Source organism: Nicotiana tabacum, chromosome 1 (genome assembly GCF_000715075.1).
Source record: "Nicotiana tabacum cultivar K326 chromosome 1, ASM71507v2, whole genome shotgun sequence".
Taxonomy (NCBI): Eukaryota; Viridiplantae; Streptophyta; class Magnoliopsida; order Solanales; family Solanaceae; genus Nicotiana; species Nicotiana tabacum.
This window is the reverse complement of record NC_134080.1, coordinates 4,436,889-4,450,867: the sequence shown is the minus strand read 5'-3', so window position 1 is coordinate 4,450,867 and position 13,979 is coordinate 4,436,889. Positions and strand designations below refer to the sequence as shown.

At 34.4% G+C, this 13,979-nt stretch overlaps 2 protein-coding genes across 2 annotated transcripts; one reads left to right on the top strand and one right to left on the bottom strand.

Annotated features, from left to right (window-relative positions):
* The first annotated feature begins 1,602 nt into the window (after window positions 1-1,602).
* LOC107801305 (uncharacterized) lies at window positions 1,603-2,718 on the top strand. The gene is made up of 2 exons (XM_016624612.2): window positions 1,603-2,277; window positions 2,510-2,718. Exons 1-2 carry the CDS (start codon window positions 1,795-1,797, stop codon window positions 2,522-2,524), a joined length of 498 nt encoding a protein of 165 aa, XP_016480098.1. The 5' UTR covers window positions 1,603-1,794; the 3' UTR covers window positions 2,525-2,718.
* A 2,981-nt stretch (window positions 2,719-5,699) lies between these two features.
* On the bottom strand, window positions 5,700-10,072 carry LOC107801302 (uncharacterized). The gene is made up of 6 exons (XM_016624608.2): window positions 9,786-10,072; window positions 9,153-9,214; window positions 8,926-9,061; window positions 8,309-8,378; window positions 6,733-6,798; window positions 5,700-6,295 (listed from the first exon to the last, which is right to left on the bottom strand). Exons 1-6 carry the CDS (start codon window positions 9,959-9,961, stop codon window positions 6,065-6,067), a joined length of 741 nt encoding a protein of 246 aa, XP_016480094.1. The 5' UTR covers window positions 9,962-10,072; the 3' UTR covers window positions 5,700-6,064.
* Between the last annotated feature and the right edge of the window lie 3,907 nt (window positions 10,073-13,979).

Here is a 13,979-nt window from a genome sequence, read left to right as displayed (position 1 = left end):
GTGTGGTTATAAGATGTATTTGATGTATTTATGCTATTGTATTCATGAATACAGTAGCAAAAAATGCGTGAATCAGGGAAGTCCAGCTAATCAGGTGTTGTATTCGAGTGTATTCGACTGTATTCATGGAGTGAAACATGGGATTACAGCTGGACAGATTATTGTATTCAATTGTATTCGACTGTATTCACGGCGCGAAATAGGGGATTACACTATTTTTAAAACGGAAAGTGAATCAATTAACATAATAGACTCCTAATATAACTCAACAAACTCAATTATAACACACAAATTTTATATTTTCAGTTATAAAAAAAATTCTCATCCGAAAAATACCCCAAAAACATAGCAATCTTCAGAGAAATTATATAATACATATGAATACATAAATTATATTAATTAAAAAAATATATGAATACATTTATGGCATATAGCGAGACAGTGAATACAATGAAATACATATAATACAGTGGGATACATTGAAATACAATGAAAAAAGACAGTGAATACAATGAAATACATGGAAATACAACGAGATACATTGAATTACAATGGGAAAAAAAGACAATGAATACAATGAAATACATGAAAATACATTGAAATATTTTAACAGAAAATCAAGTTGTTCAGCCCCAAACTCCGTCGTTTTTGTTGAAGAACAAACCCTAATTTCTGACGAATCCACCGTTCACCAGAAGCCGGTAGTGAAAACACGACCCAATGGAGATTGTGGAGAGTGCGAGGATGGGTTGCTATTAACCACGAAATCAAGGAAAACATTGTTTGGTTGCCGGTGTTACAAATAAAACACGACCCAAATTCTTATTGCACAATTTGAGAACTAAGAAATTGATTCAGAATGATGGGTTGCTATTAACAGGGTTGATCAAGAAATTGATGGGTTGCACAATTTGAGAACTAAGAAATTGATTCAGCAAGAGATCACTGTTGTGTGGAGCAAAAATATGGCGTTGAGAGATAACCATGGAGAAATATGGCGTTGAGAGAGAGGGGGGTGGAGAAAAATTTAAAAGAATGAGAGAGAAAAATAATACAAAGGGTATTTTATGGCTTAAGAGTAGGAGATAAATATAAATAGATATTTGACTATAAAAATCAAAAGGTATCTATAGAATATAATTTTTTAAAAGGATATTTATTTAAAATAAATAAGGTATCAACCTTTGCTATAGGAGGTAAAAATTCCATCAAATTATTCTACTTATTTTTAAGTTTCACACTGTAGCAACAAAATAATTGAACAGGTCCAACAGATAACAAAATTATCACAAAGAATAAACTGTCATAACCCAGTTTTACCACTCAAAAGGGAAAGAATCAACAAGTTTAAACTGTCATATCCCAAGCCACATGATCACTTGTCTAGAGTTTTCTCCAGCTATTCTTGTTCCATATATGTGGAACTTGTCCAAGTTCAGAAATTAGAATAATGAATAGATAACACAATTATCTCAAGGAATAGAATAAATTCTCCTCAAACTTTTACCTGACGAAAGGAGATTAAAAAATGATAGAGCTAGTGATGTGAGGTGCAAAGAGAAGAATCTGCACTATCAAAACTACTATAAATAGATGTCAAATGACTCGCTATGTCAAGTGAGCGAGCCATAAGAAACTAGAACACGAATACAAGAGTCATTCTCTGTTCAGTTTCAGCCACATTCAATGGCATCACTGCAATGACAAAAGCCAGTTGCGCAACAAACTGTCTGCCAAAAAACCACCACTGTGACTTGCCACAAAGCAAATGAGCACCACTCTTTTGCTGACAAAATGAAAGAGATGACAGGCAAAATGTTCCACCACGAGAATCACGGTCAGCAATCCACCTGCCATGGCTCCAAAACTCAACAATCAGTAGGCCATGGCTCCACGGCTATGCATGGTGGTTATGCTAACCATAGCCAGCAAACTGCATGCCACGGCTCCAAAACTCAGCATTCAGCAGGCCATGCCTCCACTGCTATGCACGGAAATCATACTAACCACTGCCAGCAGACTGCATGCCATGGCGCCAAACCTCAACAATCAGGATGCCATGGCTCCACTGCTATGCATGGAAGTCATGGTAACCACAGCCAGCAGACTGCATGCCATGGCTCGAAGAAGGAAGGGGGTTTCATGCATAAGATAGGTGATCAGCTGAAGACCATGAGGAGAAAGAAGAACAAAGATGGACGCTGCAGAGATGGCAAAGATAGCAGCAGCAATAGCAGCAGTGATGAGAGCGACAACGAGAACTGTGGAAGGAACAAGGTATAGCCTATTGTCTACTTTTTGCTTCTGTATATTTTGATGTTCACTGATGAGGAAAAAGAGTAGGTATTATAAATGTTTCACAAAATTGATCTAAAACTTGGGACATCCACAAACTAGGGAAGAGAACAGATTTCGGAATCTGTTAGTTTAACCCTCCACAATGCTCACTTTCATAAAGATAGCTGTTTTACTAGTTACACTGAAGCCTAAAGTCTTCTCATTTTTGCAGAGAGAGAGCTGCTGAAGAAGTAAGCTCCAATACTCAATAAGAGACAGAAGCTATCCTACTAATGAACTGTTGCTCAATGTACTTTGTCTGAAAGCGATGTCTGTGTCTGTGAGAGAAAGCTAAGTGAGGATGTGCACTATGAATAAATGCTAATACTTCAATGTACCTATCACCTATGGTCTATCCAGTAATGAAATAAGTTTCTGAGATCAGTATTGTCTCTTTATTTTGGGATAAGTAATCGATATTGCCTCATGATGAAAAATGAAATGGACGAACAATGAACAAAGACAACAGAAAGCCATGTAGAAATAACCATGGAACGAGTAAGAGTAGATAATAAGAGAGAAAAAATGGAGGAAAGAAAGAGTAAATCATAACGGAATGACCATTTTCACCAGCATTTGCAGGCATTTTTCCAGTATCAACTGTGGACTGGATACAGTCTGTCTTTAAGTTATACGCAGCAGAGCTCATCATAATTCTTTTTATAGGCAAAATAGACAGAGCACATAACCATTTTAAAGCTGATGAAATAAATTTTGAAGGAGTTGGTAGTAACTAAGCAATTTCATCTTGTTTCTAACCATTCAGATGAGATAAGAACTAAAAGGAACCCTCAAAACAACCAGGGAACTCCTCATAAAAACTCCAGAAACCAATATAAGAAAGTAGTTAAATGTAAATGGAAACAAAGAAAGGCTTAAATAGTTCAGGCTACTCATGAATGTATTAGAAAAATAGTATATTCCATTAGCCATTTGAAGGCTTTGATCTTGCTGCATTTCTACTAGGAAAAAAAAGCAGGAATCCATATGTCAAAAGTTCAAAACTAAAACGCAACGAGATGCACAATGAGGACAGGCAGCACCATCCGGTCCAGCTGGTAAACAGGGGTTAGAAAGAGTATATTGAAACTAATCAAACTTTGCTGGCCTATTGGACGCTGAATCTCTTAACAACAAAATAAGGAATGTCTATGTTCATAAAGACGTACCCACACCAGTGTTTACATCAAATCAATGAATGCCTAACATATGTCTTCTACATATAGTTTAAACCACTTAACATGTTAAACTTATAGGTTTGGTGTAAACACCGAGTGTGTCTAAGCTTTTGTCATTCATAATACCCACACCTAAAGAGATGGAGAGAGCAGATACGGAGGAAACAAGGAATCTAGTCAATAACACAAAAATCCTTTAGTGGGGCCTAGGGGCATAACAATGGCATTATATTTCTACATAGTTAGACAGTTCAAACCTAAAAGATGTAGATTACTTCCATAAAACTCAGCTAGTGGGATTTAATTGAGAACACCAGATATATGAATTATTTGCAAAGAAAATTATGACTAATAATTTGTCATACTTTCCATTAAAATAGTCTGTTGATTTGCCTTCATGTCAGTCAAGATGAGAATAAGTTTCATTACTGCTTCTCTCAGAAATTTACACTTCAGTCCTTCTAGAGAAAATCGTTAAATTATTAGGGCAATGAATTTTCAAGATTTAAATAGCAAACGAATATCAGCATTTCCTTTTCTTTTTTGGGTCTATTTTATTATGCAAGTCTCTGAACCAGAACAATTTTACATGTCTTTTTTAACTGAAACAGGAGGAAGAAAAGGTATGGGAATCTCAAAAGGATGGGAACCTGGCTTATTCTTTCCTTTGCATTTTTGTACGAGCCAAAAGATCAGTTCATGGGCTACATTACCACTTCTTTGTGAACTGCAATATATGTGGTGGATGCGGTCAAAAGCTTAGTTGAAGGATTTGGAATATAGCCATAAGAAAATAAAACATGGCCTGGAATAGAATGAGATGCTCTTCAAAGTTTAGCCTTTGGTAGAAAAGGAGATTCAAAGATGATAGGACAACTGATAAGAAAAGAATCCCACCACTAATTCTTGTTGCTATTGCATACATGTATATATTTCAATCATTCTGTGAATATCAGGCAACAAGAAGACAATAGTCCAGAAGAAAATATCTCTAGTTTCAATTCAATCACTTATGGCATCAGTTCAATGTAGCAAGCCCACTCAGCAAAACAATCATGTTCAATCCTCCACTGTGTGTAACAAGACCAGCACACCAACTAGCCAAAAGGCTGTTTGCAACAAGACCAGCACTCCAACTAGTCAAAAAGTGTGCAACAAGACTAGCACCCCAACAAGCCAAAAGGCAAATAATGAGCGCCACTCTTTCACTGACAAAATGAAAGAAATGGCACACAAAATGTTTCACCATGAACATCAAACTCAAAATGGTCAGAAGGCACACACCCAGCAACTACATCAGTCTGTCTGCCATGAATCCTGTGCAACTCATGGCACTCATGCTAACCATTCCCAGCATTCTTCATACCATGGTTCGACTCATACTACAACTAATGGAAGGAAAAAGATGGAAGGGCATTGCATGCCTACGATGCAAATGAGGAAGAACAAAGAAGAAAAATACAAGTTCAGCGACAGCAGCAGCAGCAGTGATGACAGTGATAATGAAAAATGTGGACGGAAGAAGGTATGATCCAAACCCTCCTATGCATCATTAGAAGGCAATTGTGTTAGTAACCATTTATCCATATAAGCCTAGTAGGACACTTGCAGAAACGGTCACAACTACGAAGTTCTATTATAAAGTAACAAGTCTTGAAATTTATAAATGTTTTCTCACTTCCGAGCCCATAACCGGAGAATATCAAAAATTTTCTCTACAACCTAAATTTCTTGTTTTGTGTGCAGAACTAAGAGAAGAGCCCGTGAAAGATCACATACAAGGAGTGCAAAGATGAAAGCAACTTGAATCCTTTAATAAGACAGATGCTAAAGTACCTTAACATTTCATCAACATTTCTTATACCTGAATGGATGAATGATGTGCCTGTCAATAAATGCTTATCACTTTGATTATGCAATGAAAATGTTCAATGTTGAATTTAAGTGATCAGAAGAATGATCTGTTCCTTAAACCAATCAATATGACCATATAATCGCACTACAACTTCATTAGCATTACTAAACCAAACAAAAAGAAATTGGATGGTGAGAAAGTACTTTCTGAACAGGGTTGACATATAATGGCCAATGACCACCTATTTTCTTTCAAAAGCTTATAGAAAATGAAAATCCTCGATTAGAAGTCCATATATCTTGGCTATAAGCAAAACAAACATATAAAAGTTTTCCAGAAACTACTTATAGGAACCTTGCTACTTCTTAAAGTGAGTACATATCATATTTTCCCATACAGACGCTTGGTCCATTGCAGGAAAGTAATGGTATCATAGAAAAATATACAAAGAGGATACTCCTGAGGTGGGGAAAAGAACTAGAGGCTAAAGCTTTAGATACTAATTACTAGTAGTACTTCACAGTGAGCAACATTTGCAGATATGCTACAACAATGCCATACCAAAAAAGATGCCCCCCACCCCCACTCCCTAAAGAAAAGAGGGAAAAAATCCTATACCCTACAAGGAAGCAGTCATGAACCATCTTTGCAAAAACTGGACAAAAAAAGTAAAACTATCACCCGTTGCTTACAGTTAAGTAGTTGAAAAGCACCCCTCTTTCACGTGATTAGAAACAAAAGTTGCAATAGCATGAACAGCAAGCTTTTCAGCTTCCTCTTGGGTGGACTCAGCCAACTGTAAGTGCTTTTTCCCAATTTTGAAGGAGTGATCACCACCGTCAATCACATATAATTCATTAGCACACTTCATTTTCTTTCTTACAGCTTCCAGCTTCTCCAGTGGACAAAGCCCATCTTTGCTACCCTACAAGAAAATAAACCACAACATTTATACAAAGTCTTGAGCATGGATAAGTTTATAGTTAGCACCACCACCCTCTCCCGAGAAACTAATATTATGGTATTATAGCAATGGCTGACAACAAACATGATTATTTGAGATGTGAATAATATTAAAAAAATTAGCTAAAGAACCTAGCAAATTAGCAATGACTGCACCAAAGCCGTCAAATTAAGTCATAATGAAACGTATTTGTGTATGCATGTATGTTAGTGCAAATGTACACTTAGGGCTATAACAAGTGTGTGTATAGCCCATCCGTAAACAATTAGGTTTCGCTAATGTGTGCGCCCATTCTTGTGCGTATTACTAAACAAGAATGCCCGTCTAACAAATAAGCCTCTATAAGACCGACCTTTATGTTCATGTGACATGGATGCATCTATAAGCAAGTGCTTTACCTGCACAAACATAACAGGTACATCAAGTTGTAAAAGCAACTCATCTCGTGTTGCACCTTTTGCACCCTGAAAGATTTGCAGCTAGACTTGTAAAAGAGACCCAAAAAAATGACTGCATATATATTCAGCAAAAGATAATTACTAAAAAGGTAAAAACAACAATAATAAGTATAACAACGGTAAACTTCACATGCATTTATATGCAGTATATATCTTCACTGCAATGTATACACATACATGCCTAAATATCTCCACTTATATAAATAAATAAGTAATGAACATCACGAACATGAGCATCGAACTCAAAAACTGATGCGATTGTGTTCGTTCTTCACTAAGTTGCTTAGATACCAGTACTTAGTTTATACGATGAGCATTCTAATCTTAATAATAAATTTAGACCACTCAAGATTGACAGAAATAAAGCACTTGATTTTGGAATAAGAACCAATGTAGCACATCACACAAAGAACATGTACATACACATCAAACAATTGTGCATCTATGCAGTGGCGTAGCCACATAGAGTGAAGGGTAGTTAGTTGAACACTCTTCATCAGAAAATTATACTGCATATATAAAAATTATACCGTGCATATAGGTCAAAAATTACTTTCTATATATTAAACCTTTAACACCCTTAAGCGAAATTCATGCCTCAACCACTGCACCCGAAGAGTGTCTGTGTGTATATGCATAAAGCACATACTCAAAACAATTTGTAGGCTCGAATGACCAAAAATAGATGCAAGTATTCAAGAATTTTCAATTGCAATAGTTATCAAGAAAGATTAGAAAATAATTTCACGTGCTAAAAGTAGATAAATTAGCAATGAGGGAATTAAGGGATTTTCTTCTTATAATAACTTAGATTTATTAAAAGGAGGCCTTTATTCTTCCACAATTATAAAAAGGAATATGGAATTTTGACTAATGAAAGAGATATTAAAAAAAGGACAAATGGAAGAGCAGCTCATAGTTTCAAATAGAGGGCACAAAAATCCAGCTTTTAACAACTAGAAAGGAAAAAAGGAATTTAAGTTGGTGTTAAAGATACAAACCAACTGGCGTCCAACTGATCTCCATGTCAGGATGCAAACACAAGCTAAAATTTGTATCCATCTTACTAGCTTGTGGAAAAAAGAGACACAGATTTTATAAGCTTTTTAAAATCTTTGGTTATATGCTAAGAATAAATAATTCAATCCAGTAGGAGAAATACAAAAATCCATGAATTTATGGAGGGATTAGATTTTCAGTATGTAAGAAACGTCATCTTTCCGCCATCTCGGGTTACTCAAATTATTTCGATGCAAACTTCCAAAAGGCAACATCATATGAACGTCAGCAAAATACAAGTTGGATGTAGAATCTTAACCATCTAAGCTTTAGAAAGCTTAGACATAAATCTGGAAAATCAATCATCATTAAATCTCCAGCTTGGGGGAAAAAGGGAACATTAAAGAAGTAAATACAACCAAAATACACATTTTACATGCATAAAAACTGAGCAGCAGGAATTAGAGCTGTAATACAGATGGGAAAGGACAGGAGCACTATCTGGATAACAGATAACCTTTAATGGGTAGCCCAAGCAAACGATAGCTGAAGCACCGACGCCGTTAGCAGCTATCATGCAGCTAACCCTACACAAAGGAGGATATTCGCCGCATGTGTTAATATGGAATTAATTGCATTACCCTGCACTTCATCAATTATCCGGTGCAACAAGGCGATAAATACATAAGATCAGGCAATGCACCCATATAAACATGGCTATGTGAAACACAACAAAGTTCTAAGTACCTTTCGTCATAATCTCTTAGAAAGAAACAATTCAAACACTGCAATTGGGAAGTAGTAGAGCATCCAGCAAACCAAATTTGAGCAAAGGTAATATAAGATATCTACACATAAGTTAATTGTTACAATGCTACGGAGATTAGAATGGACACATCCTGAAGCTCATCTATTGAAAGAGGTCTAGAATGTATGGACCCGGACATCCTTTCTGACTAACACCCTGATAAATTAATCTGTGCTAGAAACTCAACTCAACATGAATTACCCCTTTCTTATTCACAAAGGTTAAAATTAGGTTGTCTAGTAGATGACATCAACTGATTTTAAATAAGACAGGAGAAAGTTCCAAATTGTATACACAGTGTTCTAAACATGAGCAACGACTATCACCTTGAACCCATTGACTTCCCTGCCAAGATCAGCGGATGCCCAGGATATTTAGCAGACACCTCTTTGACAATATCGGAGTGAAAATCAACCAATTTTTCTGCCTTGGGGGGAGCCCTCCTCTTTCCACCAGACATATCTGCCAGAGTCCATAAAATTTCAGCAAGAAAATATGTACTATAAATGTTTGTGGATATTGGATAATACGTCGAGTGAAACATAAATCTTACATGGGTAGTCAAAGGTCACAACTTCAGCAGCATTCAGTTCCTTGCTCAACATCTCCTTCCATCTTCACAAAGCTTGGATAAGTTAGTACAGAAACTTTATGCTACTTATAAAGCATGCAGCTAAACTCTGATTTTAAGAAGTCGTTTACAACAATGTCAATATGTTGATTGAAGCAAATGATATAGAGTAAAATCTGTATATATTGTAAGACAAAGTTGACTGCCCTCCATAAGTGAGAAAAGTCATTTTACTCTTTTTCATAAAAATTGAGTTTAAGTTCTATGCACTCATGGTATAAAAAATATTTACACAATCAGATAACTTTACAATGTAAGAATTTAAGTTATATACAGGTCATCGAAAACAGGTAAGCCTCCTTAAAATGTGGATTTGTAATCTTGAAAATAAGACAGGTTACCTACTAAAACAACCAGTAAAAGTGACCTCATAATGTAAATATTCCTTACACTGATGGTGTATAAAACTTAAAATCAAAAGGTAATTATATATAACTTTATCTAATAAGCATTTATTGATAACCTATGATAGAAGATAAGTAACCAGCTATAACAGGTTTAAGTTACACCGTAGTATACAAATTCATTACACTGTCAGTACATAAGAGAGATGACCTGATCATCCAATCAGAAGTGGAAGGAGCACCAGCACCATGAGCAAATACCACTACTGGTGACTTTTTTGAGCTTTCATTCACTTCTACTTCTTTTTTTACTTGTTGCTTTTTTGACTCTTCTGCTTCTTCCTTCTGTTCTGTACGCTTGCGTTTTGAAGCTCGTCGGCTAGCCATTCCGATCGATACCGTTGAATAACCCGCCGGCGGAATTGGTTTCGAGCTATCGGAATAGTTATGCCGGGACTGGACGCGGACACCGAATTTTGCTGATATCGATTTTCGCGCCAAATGTTTGGACAATTTGTGAAACGGTGGAAGTATTGGGCTGGGCTGACGAGAAGATCAATCAAGAGTTAGGCCCATAGTTTACATGGATAAAGTGCATCAAACTAGCTTAACTTATGGCACATTTACGCAAATGTCCCCTTTTTAGGACACTCTTTAGATTTTGTCACAGGTATTTTAGACATATTGCCGGTCATATTCATTATTTTTTTTACCCATATACATAAATTATATATTGATTATATATAATTATATACATATAATATATAAATTATACCTTCATCGACTATTTTTAATTTAAGTGATTGGAAGGACGGCTATTAGGGTTAATTCTTCTTTTAAATATTGTGCAAATATAGTCCTTCAAGTTTTACTCCTTCAGGATAACATAGGACATGGGTCTAATATTTTCTCATAAAGCATTAGAATGTGATTTAATATTTTCAATAACTTACAAAATTTAGGTCGTGATCTAACGCTTTCTCATGAGATTTTCAGTTTGTTTAAAAAGAATATTCTATAAACCGTGGTCTAAAAGGTCCATTAATTACAAGAGAAATACAACAAGATCATATAGTAAATAATATAACTTATTAAAATACACTAATGGTATCAAAATTTCTTATAGTCTATGGAAGTTGGCTTTCTATACATATTTGTAATATATACACTATCTTTTGGCGTTTCTCCTTTCTATCTTTCTCAAAATTTTGAACATTTTGATTCACGTTCTGAATCAAAGCATAAATTTTAATTAATAGTACAAAAAATTAATTCTCTCTCTCTAAAAGCTTACGCGTTTCTATAATGAACAAATTAAAGTCAAAAAGTGGTTCACAGAAATTGCAATTTGATCCACATGGATATTGGCTATGACTATTCGATAATCCTACCCTTCTAAAAAATTGGCATTGAAATTTGGAAGTAACAAAAAGGCAGAAGATATGGAGAGAGATCCCACACCCAAATTGGATAATGTTTTTGATCTCCAAGATCCCACTGTAGGCAACTTGCTTTATTACATTCATGGGCATATATATATATATATATATATATATATATATATATATATATATATATATATATATATATATATATATATATATATATATATATATATATATATATATTATAAAAAGATGCTCATTAATCAATCTTTGTGTATGTTAAAATAGCACGGGCTAGTCAGTTTTTGGACTGGTAATTGACAAATAGCCAAGCATTTGCAAAATCACTGAAAAATAGCCATTATTTTGCTGCAACACGGAAAGTTCCAGCATAATATACTGGAGAATGGTACACCTGTGTATGAGCTTCCAGCATATTATGCTGGAACTCCAACACGCAGAAAGTTCCAGCATAATATACTGGAGAATGGTACACCTGTATATGAACTTACAGCATATTATGTTGGAACTCCAACACGCGGACCGGTCCAGCATAATATACTGGAGATTGGTGCACCTGTGTATGAACTTCTAGCATATTATGCTGGAACTCCAACACGCGGAAAGTTCCAGCATAATATACTGGAGATTGAAGCACCTGTGTATGAACTTCCAGCATATTATGCTGGACCGGTATATTATACTGGAACATGTAAAAAATTCGAACTCCGGTATATTTTGCTGGAATATTTTGAATTTTGAACATTGTTTACGTTCAAATTTAAATTTACATGAAAAGTGGCTAAAATTCAATTACTTTTGAAATAACGGCTATTTTTCAATAAATGAATTATCACTTGTAAAACTGGATATTTTTTAATTTCACCCTATAATTAAAGGTGTCAAATGGATTGGTCATGTGTTTATTGGGCTAGGTTGGTCATATTTTATTGGAATTTTTACCTCCTATAGCAAATGTTAACACCTTATTTGTTTTAAATAAATACTATTTTAAAAAATTAACACATTGTAGCATAGTTAAAGACTACCAATGGATCCACATCACGCATGACAAGAAGTTCTTGAAGGAGTACGAATACTATAGTACATTTTATAAATACGAATTCAGAATTTTAAGTAAGTAAATACAAAATGTAAAAAGAAAAAAAACTTAGATTCTTCAAGCCATTGGTTGTTCACTCTCTCATAGGTCGTCATGTCTTGCCAGTCATAATTCTTTTGTAAAGATTATAGATTCAAAATTTTAAATCGACGAATGCAAAATATTGTGATTGGGGCATCTTTTTCTGCGTTAATTTTTCATGCATGCATGTGGTTCACCGTCCAACGACTTGTTTAATATATTGAGAAACTTATTCTTTTTTTCTTCCTTAGGTATTTTTTTCTTGAGGAAGGCTGACTTTTTGATATGTTAAATTAATTTTTCTTCTCATTGCATTCCCCAGAGTTTAAATAATAAACTATTAACTTGACTATTTCTGTCCTCAATCCGATAAATACAAGTCAATTGACCAAACCATATACTTTTAAAAACTCAGATTTCTGGTGAAATACCTCCATGTTTTTCTTATTCCAAGATCTTTTTGTCTTAAAATATTTCATTTTCTTGGACCAAACTTTTTGGGCGAACTAATAATGTCCCAATCGACCCAATTACTTCCACCTTCTCAGGAAAATTAACTGTATCGAGTTTGGGTTGACTTTTTGAATTTTGACTCACTAATCAAGGGATTTTTCCAAGGTCAATTTGATTTTAGCTCCCTTAGCTTGCTTTTGTTTATTTCAGCTTTAAATATGGGCGACTATGTTACATTTGGTTGGACTTAGAAGGGTTGACCCAAACAAACTGTGTCATAATTCCATGTGCATGGAGAGGTCAGTTTGAACTAAACAATGAGTCATGGCTCAATACGTCCAACTTAAAATTATTTTTTTATTTATTTCATTATATGCTATATTATAATTTATTTAAGAAAAATTATCAGCTATGTCCATTCATAAGTAGCTCATTACAAAAATTGGAAAATTTAATAATTATTACTAATATTAGCCAATTAGCTATTTATAGCAAAAAAAAAGGTCATTTTTTTGTTTTCTTTTAAGTGAGTGTTATTAGAATAGATTGAGTATATCTTAAGGAGTTTGAATCTCAGTTTTGGAATGATTTGACGGAGTTTTGAGATGGTTTGAATTGAAAAGTCGAAGTAGAAGATGAAATATGAAAAAAAAATATTACAATGTGTATCACATATGTATCATATTTATATCAAATGTGTATCACATGTATATCCATGTACGATACATGTTTGATACATGTGTCGCAAATGAATTTTTTGAACTCGATTTTAACTACGAATTTTAATACCAAATCAGTTCAAATTACCTCCAATCTTCCTCAAAATTTGTATATTGACTCATTTATATGTGTTTCAATGAATTTCAACCGTACCCATTGAAAAAAGTTATTTTTTTCTTAGATTTTTGGAATCTTATATATATATATATATATATATATTGAATTTCATCACCTTGTTTGCTACCTCATCTATAAAATTTTCTTTTCGTATTGCATTTAATATTGTTGATCACACTTAAAAATATGAAAGGAGATCTTTTGCGTGTGATTCTTGGAGAGAAAGAACCATATTTATTTGGGTTTTCAATTTTTATATGTGCTTGGCTAGTTTTAGTAAGTTTATGATTAATTAATGGTTAGAGGTCGGTAAGTTAAAACTTATTGGGACATTTATGTAAGATTCCTTTTATTTAACTATAGAATCAAACTAATAACATCAACAACATATCAAGTATGATATTACAAGTGCAGTCTGGAAAAGGTAAGGTATACACACACCTTATACCTACTTTTATGGGATAGAAATATTATTTCCGATAGACCCTCGGCTCCGCAGAAGGTGAAAAGTAAAATAGGTAGCATGTGAATGGGAGTATAGTACAAATGCACAAGGACGAAGTACACCACAATAATAGAGTCCGAA

Bases quoted from the DNA above. Each gene is read 5' to 3' on its own strand.
- LOC107801305 (XM_016624612.2), top strand. From the start codon at position 1,795: ATGAAAGAGATGACAGGCAAAATGTTCCACCACGAGAATCACGGTCAG.
- LOC107801302 (XM_016624608.2), bottom strand. From the start codon at position 9,961: ATGGCTAGCCGACGAGCTTCAAAACGCAAGCGTACAGAACAGAAGGAA. The intron at 8,379-8,925 runs GTGATAGTCGTT...TCCTTTGTGTAG, and splicing joins GGGAAGTCAATGGGTTCAAG to GGTTAGCTGCATGATAGCTG. The intron at 6,799-8,308 runs GTTATCTGTTAT...CAAATCTTTCAG, and splicing joins GCTTGGGCTACCCATTAAAG to GGTGCAAAAGGTGCAACACG.